This window comes from Eucalyptus grandis, chromosome 9 (genome assembly GCF_016545825.1).
Source record: "Eucalyptus grandis isolate ANBG69807.140 chromosome 9, ASM1654582v1, whole genome shotgun sequence".
Classification (NCBI taxonomy): domain Eukaryota; kingdom Viridiplantae; phylum Streptophyta; class Magnoliopsida; order Myrtales; family Myrtaceae; genus Eucalyptus; species Eucalyptus grandis.
The window spans coordinates 8,500,479-8,515,987 of NC_052620.1; the positions used below are offsets into that span (position 1 = coordinate 8,500,479).

General features: G+C 39.7%; 1 protein-coding gene across 1 annotated transcript; it reads right to left on the reverse strand.

The window, feature by feature from the left end:
- Window positions 1-369: 369 nt before the first annotated feature.
- On the reverse strand, window positions 370-12,406 carry LOC104420247 (L-ascorbate oxidase-like). The gene is made up of 5 exons (XM_039302321.1): window positions 12,152-12,406; window positions 2,483-2,575; window positions 1,957-2,169; window positions 1,661-1,836; window positions 370-1,348 (listed from the first exon to the last, which is right to left on the reverse strand). The coding sequence occupies exons 1-5, from the start codon at window positions 12,404-12,406 to the stop codon at window positions 370-372; spliced, it is 1,716 nt and encodes a 571-aa protein (XP_039158255.1).
- Between the last annotated feature and the right edge of the window lie 3,103 nt (window positions 12,407-15,509).

Sequence of the window (15,509 nt, forward strand, 5' to 3'; positions counted from 1 at the left end):
GCAAAATCCAAAGTCAAATTAATACCAAGCACAAATCTGAATGCAATTACCGTCCAAGTCTGAGGTATCTAAGAGGCAAACAATTTGAAAGAGGTACAATTGAAGCAACCATACAGCAATAAACAATCCTACTGAATATCCTCTAGAAAACTTACATAAATCCAAAGATTATTTTTCATAAAAAAAAAGGTTTGGGCCTTGAGAATCTTGTCTTGCATCACTAATCTTTCGTGCCGAGCAAAGTCTAGGATTGCTAGTATCCACATCACAAGTTGTACTTGTACATGTCCTATCGATTTTAGATATATTTTAATTTTTCGTATAATGAGTGGATCCTCTCAGTACATAAATAAGGGATGAATGATTAACTTATGGTTTCTTGAAGGCTTTTGTTTCACCACATCCCATGATCTCCGAAGGCAACTTGCTGACCTTCTCAACACCTTCTTCAAACACCACTCTCGTGCCCATATAGAAATGAGACTCTATATGGCAATGGAACAACCAAACGCCCGGGTTATCCGCCACAAATCTCAGGGCGGTCCACCCATAAGGGTGGACTGCGACCGTGTTCTTCATGATCGGGTTCGCCAAATTGTACTTTTTCGGGTCATTTTTGGCGTCAAATTTCCCTTTCCCGTACCCGAGGACCCAGAAATCGTGGCCGTGGAGGTGCCATGGGTGCGTCTCGCTGTTGTTTTCGGTCATGGTGTTTGCATTTTGCAGGATGATGTCCACTGTGGAGTTGAACTTTAGTCTATAGATTGCGTTGCTAGAGGTGGCATTGGTGTTGTTCACAACGCGGTAGATGTCATAAGTCGTGAAGTCGTGTAGCCGATCGGGCGGTGGGTGCTGATCGAACACATGGTGGAGATTCTCCTTAAGGGCGATCAAGTATGGTGTATGCGAGAATGTGAACGACACGTTGTTCACAGACCAACGGGTATAACCGTCAATCTTGTTCTGTGTGTTGAGGAGCACAATCACGCGGTCCGATTTTGGCGGTGGAGTGTGGACGTATCCTTGGCGGGCTTTGATCGCCACGCTCTGTGCCAGTCGTGGCGCAATGTCATTCCAGATCGGGCCGGCGGGTGGATCTGTGGGGGGCACCCTCTTAGGGTGGTTCGGGTAGTAATTGAGGATGGCTAGACCAGGAGGGGTCGTGGCCGTGGCATCCCGGCCCACAATGTTGGTCGTGATCCAGTAATTTCTCGAGGGTTCTTGGTCAATTTTGATCAAGACGGAGTATGTCTCGCCCGAGTAGATGAACAGATTTTGGGCCACGAACGGCTCCACATTGTGCCCATCCGCTTCAACTACAGTCATGTTGTGACCCTGCAAAATAAAGTTAAATTCGTCACATAATCCAAGTAGTAAATATTAACGTACTAGTCTTGCAACGTTGTATCCGAGAAGAATTTTAAATTTTAGTTTTATATAAAAGAAAATGAAATAGTATCTCCCGAAAAGAAAAATGTGTATGAACTAAAGTGCATACAACTTTGTTCGACTTTTGTCTGGTAAGAGGGGAAATTCTTATTTGCTCGGCAAGTGGAAACTCATTTAATAATTGACCTACATCGAGATTGCCGTTTACGACTTCTCCTCTTATCTTGGCCTCCCTCCCTCTCGTTGACTCCAACCAATTCGACGCTACCGACTAATATACATGTATACGGTCACACTTGAAATTCTGAGACGGTACGTTTTACCTGGGACAACCGTCATCACGTATGGCGAACATTCAGGATTGGTTGTGTTACAAGCCGTTGGATCTGAGCTTGGAGTGGCCAATTTGGAGCAATCGAACTTGCCCTTCCCTTGAATTAGTAGTGACTGTAATTAAAGCAAAAAGAATGAGTTAAAAAAGAAAAGAAAAGAAAAAGAAAAAGATTACAAATGAGTGAAAATGGTGTTGTTTTTCCATAGTTGAGGAAATCAAATGAAGTTTATTACCTGAGGCTCCTCAACCCAAACGAAGGGAATGGAGGATAAACCAGCAGCTTGTTCGTAAGTGCTGGCGTGGTACCAGTCGTTGAGGATGATGCTCCTGTCGTAGTCGTAAGTGAACGGCTCGGCCACGCCATCCGGCAGCAAAACCCGGATCGACCCGTATAGTCCAGCCTCTCTTTGCATCCCGTAATGGGCGTGGTACAAGTATGTTCCAGGCTACATAGGGCAAAATTATAATGTCATCTAAACTGGCCTTGCAAGATGAAAGTTTGATAATCTCTCTCGGATCTATGTATGAACAAGTGCCGTTTGGTAAATTTGAGTGATGAAAGTATCAGGCTATGCTTTGTTACCTTTTACCAAAAAAAAAGAAAAAAAGTATCTAGCTATGCCCGGCATATATAAGATCAATTCCCACGAATTATCGGATGAGGTGTGGTTCACATGAAATTCACGTGAACTTTTGATTAAGCAGAGGCCACATGAACATAGGTGAAAGATAATATTTGCATTGTATATAAGGACTCACTCGATCAACGATAAAACGATAGGTAAAGGTGTCTCCAGGCAAAATGCGGCACTGAGTCACACCCTCTGTTCCATCGCTCCATGGACTTCTAATCTGCACTTTCTGTTGGAGAAATCTTTCCAGAATATTTTGAAGCTGACAAAACATTTCTATCAGTCTAAGTCTGGATATCGATAGTTAAAGTCTCAAGACTTTATAGTCTCAAGACTCGTTATCTCAAGACTCAAGACTCAAGACTCAAGACTCAAAGTTATTCTCACTTTGACAGTCTTTCTAATCCGGTGTTGAAGGAAATCCAAAGTCGAGGTTTATGATTGAGGATTTGATCCTATCCTCAGGATAGATTCTTTGGTTGGATAATCATTTCGGATTCTTTATATCTTATCTAAGAACGATTGAAGATCCGATGGTCGACGAAATAATCTTGGATTATTCTATTCTTGGAAACCGAGATCCCGATTGTATGGGCGAACAGATTGATGGGCTATCATCAGATTCCTTATATAGCTCGGATGATCTTCTTGATTGATTCCGTCCAACGGGTAGATTGGAGGAATTCCTTTGGTAAGTGCCAACGGCTATGATGGCATGAAGGAGTATAAAAGGAAGACGTTCTAGTTGTTTTAAGTGTGTGATCGATAGAAAAATTCCAGTCGAAGATCCTTTGATTGTTAGTTGAGACCGAGCGAAATTGTATGCGAGAGTGTTTATACTTGGTGACGCCTTGAGCAAGTGTGGTAGATCATCTACACCTAGAAATCAAGGAAGATCAACACTGTAACAACTCTTTGATCATAGTGGAATCCAGCCAATCGGCATCGGTGCGAAAGAGTGGACGTAGGCTTGAATCAAGCCGAACCACTATAAAGCGAGTGTTCAATTCTCTCTTTCCCTTACTCAGTCTTGCGATTGAATTTTCAACTGTTGCAAAGTCTCTAATTGTTTAAGTATCGTGCAAACATCGAGAAATTTTTGTGTATACCTATTCACCCCCTCTAGGTACTCGTACTAGCTATCTCAATTGGTATCGAGCTGTGTTCTTACTTTGTTTGAAGTGTTTTACTTGAGTAAAAGATCCATGGCTAGTATGCTAGCTTTGGGCTGATGGAGGGGCAAAGCAATACCCAGACCTCCCTACTTCGATGGAAAGGATTACAACATCGGAAGAACAAGATGAAAGCTTTCCTACGATCAAAGGATCCTACGGAATGGGACGTAGTGGAAAAAGGAATCACTATTGCTGCTGCATCAAACCGAAAGAGGAAAAGAAACCGTTGAAACCAGCGGAATGTCTCAAGAAGAAATAAACAAGAGACAAGCACTTGATGCTAAAGCAATTTATTCTTTATATTGTGCTTTGTCACCAACTGAATATAACAGAATATCTTCTTGTGTCACAGCAAAAGAAGTAGGGGACGGGTTACATATCACTTATGAAGGAACAGATCAGTGAAGGAGACCAGAATTAACATTCTTCTTGGTCAATATGAATCCTTCAAAATGAAACCAGGAGAATCTATAAGCGACATGTTTAGTCGTTTTACAGATATTGTCAATGGTCTTGAGAACCAAGGACAAAAAATTTCTGATCCCATGAAGGTGAACAAGCTTCTACGTGGACTCTCCAAGGATTGGAATCATATAAAGACTTCAATAAGAGAGACGCAAAGAATCATGCCATTATCGTAGACGGGCGGATTGGAACTCTTGAGTCTTACGAAGTGGAACGAATTAATGAAGACGAAGATCCAAGAGGTAAGAAATCTATTGCACTGAAATCAAATGATGATTCGATGATGCAGATTCGAAGATGATATGAATGATGAGGAGCTCGCCCTCATGATAAGAAGATTCAGAAAACTGAATAGAAAAGGCAGAAGGTTTATCCCAAAGAAACAAAGTTCTCGAGACAGCAGACCAAGTCTGTTGATGATGAGGAACCAAACAAAGAAGTAGTTTGCTTCGAATGTAAAAAGAAGGGACACATCGGACCCAACTGTCCTCTTCGAAAAGAAAAGAGGAAAAGCTGAGAAATTTCGAAAAGCTCTTAAAGCCGAAACACTGGAGCGATACGAGTGTGAAGAGAGTGATGAGGAATATGCCAACTGTGTCTAATGGCGCAATCAGACTCAGACTCTGGATCAGACTCAGACAGTGAATTTGAGGTAAGCAATTATAAAATCCCTGTCAAAGTCTCTAAATATATTAATGAGTTATGTTTTAGTCTTAAGACTTCTCTTAAAAGGATTTCCGAACTTAAAAAGGAAAACTCAGTTTTAAAACAAAAGGAAATCATTTTAGAAGAAAAGGTAAAAAATTTAGACTTGAATGTTTCTACTCTTAAAGAGAGTGAAGACAATCTTTCAAAAGAAAATGCTTTCTTAAAAACTGATTTATCAAATATTTCAAAGAAATTTTCAATAGGGTCCGAAAAACTTGAAAAAGTTCTTTCAATCCAAAGACCTTACTTTAATAAGTCGGGTCTAGGTATGACAGAAGAAACAATCCCTTTGATTGATTTTCCGAAAGTAAAAGAAAGAATTAAGAAAAGACCATCGAAAGAGGCTTATAAAAATCATTTCAAAAGAGTTTTTGTAAAGCTTTGTAGGTCGAAATGCTTTAAGGTGTTCTAAGTGTAGCAGTCGGGATCATTTTGAAAAAGAGTGTCCTATGGTTTGGAAGCTTTGTGAAGAGAGTATGGCCTAATAATGCTTATCCTACTAACATGAAAGGACCCAAGAAAATTTGGGTACCAAAGAAAGCTTGAGACTCTTTTTTGAATGCGAGTCTCTGTCAAAAAGAAGGTAAAGTGGTATCTTGACAGCGGATGCTCAAGACACATGACGGGAGACTCGAGTGTTTCATAAAGCTTATTAAAGTGAATGGTGGAAAAGTTTCATTCGGAGGAAATAGCAAAGGAAGTATTGTGGGATTCGGAATTGCGAAAATTGGAAATCTCACAATAAGCAATGTCTCTCTAGTGGAAGGACTCAACTACAATCTACTCGGCATTAGCCAATTGTGTGATACTGGTTACAAGATCTTCTTTCAAGAAGGCATTTGTTCTGGAATTAGCAAAGATTCGACTCGGTCTTTCATGGGTCGAAGGCATGGAAACATCTACCTCCTTGATGTAAAGCCAAATGAAGAACAATGCTTAATTTCAATTCAAGATGAAGCAATTCTATGGCATAGAAAGCTTGGCCATATCAACAAGAAGCAATTAGCCAAAATCTCTTCAAAGCAGCTTGTTAGAGGTCTACCTAAGCGCCATACCAAAAGTCGACTTATGTACTCCATGCATTGCAGGAAAGCAGGTAAAAAATTCATTTAAACAAATAAATCATGTATCTACTAATCATGTAATACTGATTTGCTTCATATGGATCTCTTCGGACCAACAAGAACCCGAGCATTGGAGGTAAGAAATATTGTCTAGTAATTGTAGATGATTACTCTCGTTTTACACAGGTATATTTTCTAGCAAACAAATCAGAAACCTTTTCGTACTTTGAAAAGTTTGCTAAAAAGGTTCAAAATGAAAAAGGATGTGCTATTTCTAGTATAAGAACAGATCATGGAAGTGAATTTGAAAATCAAGATTTTACGAGATTCGTGATAAATCTGGTGTTAATCACATGTTCTCCTCTCCGTATACTCGAGCAAAATGGAGTTGTGGAAAGAAAGAATAGATCTCTTCAAGAAATGGCTAGAACACTTTTAATTGAAAGTAAAATTTCTTCACGATTTTGGGCTGAAGCTGTTTCAGCGCTTGCTATATTATAAATAGAGTCTTTTTAAGATCTATTCTTGATAAAACCCCCTATGAATTGTTCAAAGGTAAGAAGCCTATTGTTTCATACTTTCATGTGTTCGGTTGCAAATGCTTTATTTTGAAAAATGCAAATGATCGAGTTGGTAAGTTTGAAGAAAGATCGGATGAAGGCATCTTCCTTGGATATTCTACATCAAGCAAAGCCTACGAGTCTACAACAAAAAAAGCCGGTCGTGGAAGAATCAATGAATGTCAAATTCCAAGACTCGGTGCAAGATGAATCCAGCCGGACTCGGTGCGATGAGGCTGAATCCGCTCTAGATCTTCAAATGTCTACATCTCAAGAAGCATCTCGGATTACGGAAGTCCATCATCAAGACGATCATGGAGAATCAAATAAAGAAAGAGATCATCAACACAGTAGCTGGAAACACAAATCCAGTCATCCCAAAGATCTTATTATTGGCGAACTTAATGAAGGAATCCGCACCCAGATCAAAAAGGCATGAAGAATCTAGTCTTTGTGGCTCTCATCTCGAAATTGAACCAAAAAGCATAGAAGAAGCTTTATCGATGAAAGCTGGATCGAAGCTATGCAAGAAGAGCTTAGACAGGTTCAACATCAATGATGTACGGGAATTGACATCTAAACCAAAAGGTAAAACTGTTATTGGAACCAAATGGGTATTCGGGAACAAAATGAACGAAAAAGGAAAAGTCGTACGAAACAAAGCAAGGCTCGTGGCCAAAGGGTATACACAAGAAGAAGGAATAGACTATGACGAGACTTACGCACCCGTTGCAAGGTTAGAAGCTATTCGTCTATTACTTGCGTTTGCTTGTTACAAAAATTTCGAGGTTATTCCAAATGGACGTCAAAAGTGCTTTCCTAAATGGATTTATCCATGAGGAAGTTTATGTGGAACAACCGCCTGGATTTGAAGACCCAAAGAAGCCGGACTCGGTCTTGGCCGAAAAAAAAGGCTCTGTATGGTCTAAAGCAAGCACCTCGAGCTTGGTACGACAGATTAAGTAAGTTTTTATTACAAAATGGTTTTGTCAAAGGTAAAGTAGATACTACTTTGTTTATCAAAAAAGGAAAACAAAAACTTTTTACTTGTTCAAATATATGTTGATGACATTATTTTTGGATCTTCTAATGAAAGTCTTTGCAAGAAATTTTCTAAGTCTATGCGGGATGAATTTGAAATGAGTATGATGGGAGAATTAACATTCTTTCTTGGACTCCAAGTGAAACAAATGAAGGAAGGAACTTTCATCCATCAAGAAAAATATGCGAATGATCTTGTCAAAAGGTTTGGATTGGAAAAATGCAAAAAGATCGACATACCAATGTCATGTTCTCGAGAAGATAGACAAGGATGAAGAAGGGAAGAAAATAGATCAAAAGCTGTACGAAGCATGATCGGTTCACTTCTTTATCTTTCTTGCTTCTAGACCTGATATTTTGTTCGGTGTTTGTATCGTGCTAGGTTTCAATCAGATCCTAGAGAATCACATCTCGGTGCCGTGAAACGAATTATCAAATACGTTGCTTCATCTTCAAGCATCGGTCTTTGGTATCCAAAGAAGGGAGACTTTAATCTTCTAGGATACTCGGATGCGGATCTGGCCGGTTGCGAGAATCGATAGAAAGAGCACTTACGGAACTTGTCAACTACTTGGAAACAGAACGGTGTCTTGGTTTTCGAGGAAACAAAGCACTGTAGCTCTTTCAACAACAGAAGCAGAGTATGTAGCTCTTGGAAGCTGCTGTTCGCAAATTCTATGGATAAAACAACAGCTACAAGACTTTGGCATTGAAGACTCATGCACGAAATCAGATGTGACAACACCGGTGCTATAAATCTCACCAAAAATCCAATCCTTCATTCAAGAGCAAAGCATATTGAGATTCGACATCACTTTATTAGAGATCATATTCAAAATGGAGAAATCTCGATCCAATTTGTTGATTCAAAAAGTCAACTAGCAGACATATTCACAAAGCCTTTGGAGAAGAATCGGTTTGACTTTATCCGCTCAAGACTCAACATTTTGAAGCTTGAAGAAGTTAAAGTCTAGAGACTCACCAACTCTAAAGACTCGATCTCTTAGACTCTAAGTCTGAGACTCGAGACATTCGTGGATAAAAGGCGTAAGTTGTATTTCTTCTAAAAGGTACTAATTGTCATTTAGTCGAAAAGGTACGATCTTTTGTTTAATAATTTTGGCAGTTATAGATTTTGAAAAGAAGTAATCGTTCACTTTCCATTGCACCGATTGAACTTCCCTTTTCAAAAACTAAGTTATATATACTGAGTTTTTCCCCAAATCTTCAAAACCCTAAAAAGCACTCTTCTCTCTATCTTGTTTCTACTCTTTGTTCATCGTCGAGAAAGTGGTCATTTTTCTTGGGAAAGCAAGTGAAGGAATCCTCCAATAGACAAAGAAAGATGTCGTCTTCAAGGAAATCATCAAGAATCGCGAACGAGGGGACCACAAAGAATGAAGAAGGGACCGACTCATTTCGATCTCGAGGAAGAAGACTTATGCGGTCGGCGACAAAGTCCGATTCGCTCTCCTCCACGTCATTCAGCATCTCCTGCCCCACAAAGTGAAAGTCATAATCTGGAAGAAGAGATAATCGAGGATGCCGAGCCAGTAAGAGTTCAAAAGCCTTCCTTTTTGTATAAACTTTATTGTGCATTGAAAAGCACGGGTACTCCATTGAACTACATAGATGACTTCCTTAAGGACAAAAATTATGGGAATGAGTATCTTTTCTGAAGAAAATGGAGGAATGGGAATTGCCCCTTAAAAAAAGGAAAAGCGAGAGGAAGCTCTTGCGAACATTCCAAGAGATCCTCGTATGCCGGGACAAAATCGATTGACGCGAATGATGATGACAAAATGTTCCTTGAATTTGAACCTAGAATGGGTGTGGCGGCAAAGGCGAAAGGAAATCGGATGGATTTGTTTAAATCCAAGGATCAAGAAAAAGTGTATTACGGATCTGTTGAAAAGAGGGGTAATCAACCCTAGAAGTGTCGATTTTGACTTCGGATTCCATCAACTTGAACCTAAGAGAGAAGTTGAATTTGCTTCAACTTGAGACTTTACGCTCGACTCTGAGACGGGTATGATCATCATTTGCTTATTTCTATTCAAATCTTAGCTTTTTGGATGCGAATAGAATTTCATTCGGTGTTCGAGACAAAGTCTATGTGGTAGATGTGAATATGTTGGCAGACATAGTTGGAGTTGAACAGGGACGCTATCTCCCAATTAAAGTCTCACTGCTCGAACTACTCTGGATCTTGTCAAAGATAGGGATGTAGATAAGAAAATTATCTATTCCAGAATGAACGCTATCAACATTGTGCTTCACAAGATTGTGATCAATTGTCTAAGACCTAAGTCTACTTCAAAGACTTCTGTGTCTCTTTCGAAGCAAAGTTGATGTATGCGATCAACTCGGGACGGAAGTTCTCTCTCCCGCACACTATTCTTTTCCATATGTACAGAAGCGTGTCAAAAGACAAAGGACAATTGCCTTATCTGTGCAGTGACCAAGATCTTCAGACATCTGAATATTGAACGCCACATACTTTTTGTGTTCGACCGTGTGATAAGATGGTGGTAGGGTTGAAAATGTTAATGAAGATGCGTCTGCAAGAACTTTCTAAGGCAATGGAGAAATTCAAAGTGAAATCTCCAGTCGTCTGCTTCAAAAGGAAAAGGAAAGAAGGCATTTAGTGCTTCTTCGAAAAAGAGGAAAAGAATTCTTATCTGGAGGATGAGGATGAAGATGAAGATGATGAAGATCCCACTATTCCAGCACTTGACAAGAACAAGACGTTACGTGTCTTCTTATTCGAGAACTTCAGCGGAAGCGAGAGAAGAAGAAGAAAGAGAGAGAAGGAGAAAGAAGTTGAGGAAGAAAAAGAAGAAGTAAAAGATCGGTCTGGCTGATAAAACGGAGAGAAGGGAAATCAAGAGATTGATCATCACTCTTCCCCTTTCGATGTCCTAGAGACGGGGGAGTTAGCGAGCAAGAGAGGTCTCCACCTCATCTTGCTGAAGATCAAAGAAAATCTCCGGAAGACCCGGAAGAAGCTCGGGTCTCTCAATTGCACAGAAGAAGATGATACGACAATTCCAAATCTGCAAGACCGTTCGAAGCGCCATCGTGCACACACACCATCGAGAAAAAGCCAATGCCGGTACACGGACGGATGATTACGTAGATCTTCGTAGTATCATGAATATTCTTACGGAAATGCGTAACCAGATATATATTCTGGATTGTGAAATCCAAGTCTTGAAGCATCTTTGGACAAGCATCTTCAGTCTCTCTGGGAAGAAAAATACAAAGACCTCTCTCTACAACTTCAAGCCAATGCCAAGAGAGAAGAGGTAGCTCATCTGCGAGAAGATCGAAGAAGCTCGAAGGAGTAGTCCAGTCCATTGGGGATTTCCGGATCGTGCGCATTCCCAAGCAGACATGACTCCTTTCTCACCCTCTTTTTAATGATGACAAAAAGGGGGAGAACCAATTTGAACAAACATTATTTATTTGACTTTTTGTGGTTATGTTTATTTTTGAGTATGACTTGAGAACTTGAACTTGAGTGTTATTTGAATTGGTTGTGGATTTTGATGCTTGACTGGTTGCATTTATATCAAGTATTGTTACATGGTATTACTCATGAAAGACTAACCAATTTGCTGTGGATGCGAGTCTGGTTGTTTATTAATCTTTATGAGTTAGCCATATTGCTTGAGAAATGTTTTTGCAGGTCAAAGTTGTTCAAATCTTCAAGAAAGTTTTGTCACCATCAAAAAGGGGGAGATTGTTGGAGAAATCTTTCCAGAATATTTTGAAGCTGACAAAACATTTCTATCAGTCTAAGTCTGGATATCGATAGTTAAAGTCTCAAGACTTTATAGTCTCAAGACTCTGTTATCTCAAGACTCAAGACTCAAGACTCAAGACTCAAAGTTATTCTCACCGACGGTCTTTCTAATCCGGTGTTGAAGGAAATCCAAAGTCGAGGTTTATGATTGAGGATTTGATCCTATCCTCTCGGGATAGATTCTTTGGTTGGATAATCATTTCGGATTCTTTATATCTTATCTAAGAACGATTGAAGATCCGATGGTCGACGAAATAATCTTGATTATTCTATTCTTGAAACCGAGATCCCGATTGTATGGGCGAACAGATTGATGGGCTATCATCAATTCCTTATATAGCTCGGATGATCTTCTTGATTGATTCCGTCCAACGGGTAGATTGGAGGAATTCCTTTGGTAAGTGCCAACGGCTATGATGGCATGAAGGAGTATAAAAGGAAGACGTTCTAGTTGTTTTAAGTGTGTGATCGATAGAAAAATTCCAGAGTCGAAGATCCTTTGATTGTTAGTTGAGGCGAGCGAAATTGTATGCGAGAGTGTTTATACTTGGTGACGCCTTGAGCAAGTGTGGTAGATCATCTACACCTAGAAATCAAGGAAGATCAACACTTTGTAACAACTCTTTGATCATAGTGGAATCCAGCCAATCGGCTGTCGGTGCGAAGAGTGGACGTAGGCTTGAATCAAGCCGAACCACTATAAGGCGAGTGTTCAATTCTCTCTTTCCCTTACTCAGTCTTGCGATTGAATTTTCAACTGTTGCAAAGTCTCTAATTGTTTAAGTATCGTGCAAACATCGAGAAATTTTTGTGTATACCTATTCACCCCCTCTAGGTACTCGTACTAGCTATCTCACTTTCAATCTCACCCAAAATCATCGTCTCTATAAACTTCTTATAGCAATCTTTATCAAACACTAGATCGACACTTTCATAACATAGTTTCGACATAGTTTCGACGCCATAGCTATATACCTGCCGGATTCCGTGCCAATGGATCGCAAGATTCTCTGTCACCAACCTGTTGGTAACTTCCACGATGATGGTGTCTCCCTGTCGTGCTAGAATGGTTGGGCCTGGGGTCTTTCCATTGATGGTGATGGCCAACATCTTGTAGCAATCCGGCGACTTGAACTGGTACTTCACATCCCACCCGTAGCGCTGGACTCCAGCCTCCGCCAACACCATCACCGCAAAAACACATAGCAACCATGCGACTGACCGACTCATCTTCAACTCTTACAGGAATCAAAACCGCGCGCACAACACACCACGTGGAGGAAATCGATCAAACGGATGTAGTTTGTGCAGCGACTATCGACCAAAACAACGAGGATGTAAGAAGAAGAAGAAGAAAAAGAAGAAGAAGAAGTCGGTACTAGAATATGCCACAGTCTTAGGCTCTTCGTTGGTATTTGTAATGTCCAAAGAGACACTATATGTTATATCATTGTAGTCATACGTATTGAATGTACTACTATTCAACGCGGATTTCTGCTCTTTGAGATTTGACCAGAGCCCATTCGCATGCGACGATTTATCCAAGACAATATGCCAAAACGGAAGAAATTGCATGATAACTTCGAACGCCTTGAGAAATCGAATTTCCTAATGTTCTCTAGGGAAAGAATTGGGAAAGAATATAAAACTACATATGACTTGATAAAAATACGACTTTGTCGCGGCCTGACTTGTCGCTGCTTTCAAGTGATGTTATCCGGCCAGCTCCCGCGCTTTCCACGAAAAAGGGAAGAAGAAAAAAGAAATTAAAAAAAAAGAAAAAAAAAAAAGAAGGTGAAACATCAAACTGAAGTCACGTGCAGTCTTTCATTAAAATGGTCTTGTAGATTTGCCCCAGACACATTTTTATTCTCCTAACGTTATTCTAAATGGAATTTAGTAATGCCAAATTTCTTCAAGGTTGAAGCTAATTTATTTATTTATTTTTTCCTCCTTTCTTTAATCTGCCTTTACTTATTGTATTGTATCGAATCCTATTTTATCTTTTAGAAAAAGTGAGAGTGGGAGGGAGATGTCGCAAATGCTTTGATTTTACTCTAATTTTCTTCACCCATTTCACATGTCAATAACTAGAATGAACAAAATAATAATAATAATAATAATAATAATAATAATAATAATAATAATAATAATAATAATAATAATAATAATTAACACATTTGGAAATAAATGATTGATTATTATCACATGACTTGTTAAAGCCCCAAACCTTAGAGTACTTTGATACCGGCGCACAAATAAATATGTTCTTGGATCTTGCATTTAAAACCCTCCTTTATTCTTTTTATATATTGTAATGCCTAATGGTAATATATATATGATTTGATAAATATGTAAGTAGTTAAGGACTGCTTCTATTTGTGCACGGAATTCTAATTTCAATCGAAATGTACACTGATCCAGTAGATAAGATTTTCCTCTTCTTAAAGTCAAAAAAAGACATCTCTTCCACCTGAGTTTCCCCCAAAACATTCAATTTTTTTTCAGATATTTTTGCGACGGGTTTCATATTCATGTGTATATCTTTTATTACTATTTTATATTAAATGAGACCACAAAAATAAAAAATGGCAAGATAACTTGTGTATATCGATGAAGAAAATAGAGATTTTGAAAGCATGACATGGATTCTCTAAAATGATACTATAGTGCACATTGATTATTTTCTCATGAATCGCACAACTTTAAGATTTTTCTCATCATCATGTATTCAGTCCAATCATGATCTAACTTTATTTAGTGTTTTCATTTACATATTCTTACATGTTGATCTTCCTGTAACTTTTCCGTATAGAATGCACGGAGTTTACACCTTCGCCTATTTCTCATGTTTTCTAACTTGCTACCAAAGCTAGGTTTTCCTAACTTGGTGCACATCCGGGTACACACCCTTTGCGACTTGGAGCTCACCCGTTGACACTTTGGAAGTTCGTGCCGTAGTTAGTTTTTGTTTTCAGTTGGCATTTCACTCCCCATCTCCACCTCCATTCAAGATCGTTCATCACATGGTACTTTTCTAGCAATGTCGCATATCGGATACTTTAATCAGACAATTCGTTCACTTCCCATCAGTTCAGGGTTTTCCTCCACTCTCTCGTTAAGGTCCCAGTCTTTTCCTCTGCTCTCTCACTAAGGTCCCGACGCTCACATCCTATGTTGGCATGGGTCCGTCCATCTCCTCTAGTTCCCATGTAAGGCCCTGCTTAGAAGCGATTGGGATTGTAAAACCGACACCATCAATCCAAAAACTAATTCCGATTCAAGCTCTGGCTCAACAAGCTTCCAAACAGCTCTCGTTATAGATTCCATGGCCTATAGTTGAAGATTCCTAGAGTTCACGGTTGTTGTTGTAAGAGTTTTCCTAATGTTGACTACATTAATTGATATTGTAATTTACTGTTTTTACGGCTATGGTAAAACAGGGTTGGTCTAAGGTGAGATAGAAGGTTTCTTAATTAGTCTAATATGGGCTGGCTAGTGTGGGCCGAGTTGAGCCTGGCCCGTAATGAAGGGAACTGGCTGGAAACTCTATAAATAGTGCTCAAGTCTCTCATCTAACTATAATTCTCACATGTATCCTCACCTAAGGGCTGTTTACCTAACGCTACACGTGAGGGGGCCGCCTCATTGAACCAGTGATACGGAGGACAATAAAGGAGAAGGACTTGCGCGTGGAACATTGTGTTTCCGCTTACGCTTCAAGAACAATGGATCCAAAAACAGGTGCGTTAATCTTTCTATTCAATTATGCATCTCCTTGTTCTAGTTATGGAGATCTTGGGATTACGCAATTTGCGTCCAACATGTGGTATCAAAGCAACCATAACCCTAGAACTTGAACGCATAAAGTTTTTGCCATAATTTGTGATTTTCGAGATTTTTTTGTTCAATAAAAATAAAATTAAATCATAAATTCATATTGGGCTCGATGAGACGAGCAAGAAAATCGGCGGCGCATCGCCAAAGGAGGCCGCACGTGCCCCCATGCGCGGCCACGCGCCGCCTGGGCGTCGAACGTGCGCCGCGCGTGAGCTCCACGCGCTGCGCACTCAGGCGGCGCGTGTGGGCTCGTGGAGCCTCCGTTCGCCGCGTGGATGGTGGCGTTAGGTTCATATGATCATCCTCTACGTTGTGGTGTATTTATTTTACATGTTTGATAATTTTATGGATGTGAAAATACATACGGAACCCTAAATACGTGTATTTTTAGTGTATTTTTGCGTATTTTTCTTATATTTTCTGTGATTTTGGAAATATAAGTGTTGGGTTACAGGTATGTTATCACATAAACATTATAATTGTGTGATTCATT

Excerpts from the sequence above, each read along its gene's own strand:
- LOC104420247 (XM_039302321.1), bottom strand. The coding sequence starts at position 12,406 with ATGAGTCGGTCAGTCGCATGGTTGCTATGTGTTTTTGCGGTGATGGTG. Across the intron at positions 2,576-12,151 it reads ATTGGCACGGAATCCGGCAG|ATTAGAAGTCCATGGAGCGA; the intron begins GTATATAGCTAT and ends CAGAAAGTGCAG. Across the intron at positions 2,170-2,482 it reads ATCGTTTTATCGTTGATCGA|CCTGGAACATACTTGTACCA; the intron begins GTGAGTCCTTAT and ends TGCCCTATGTAG.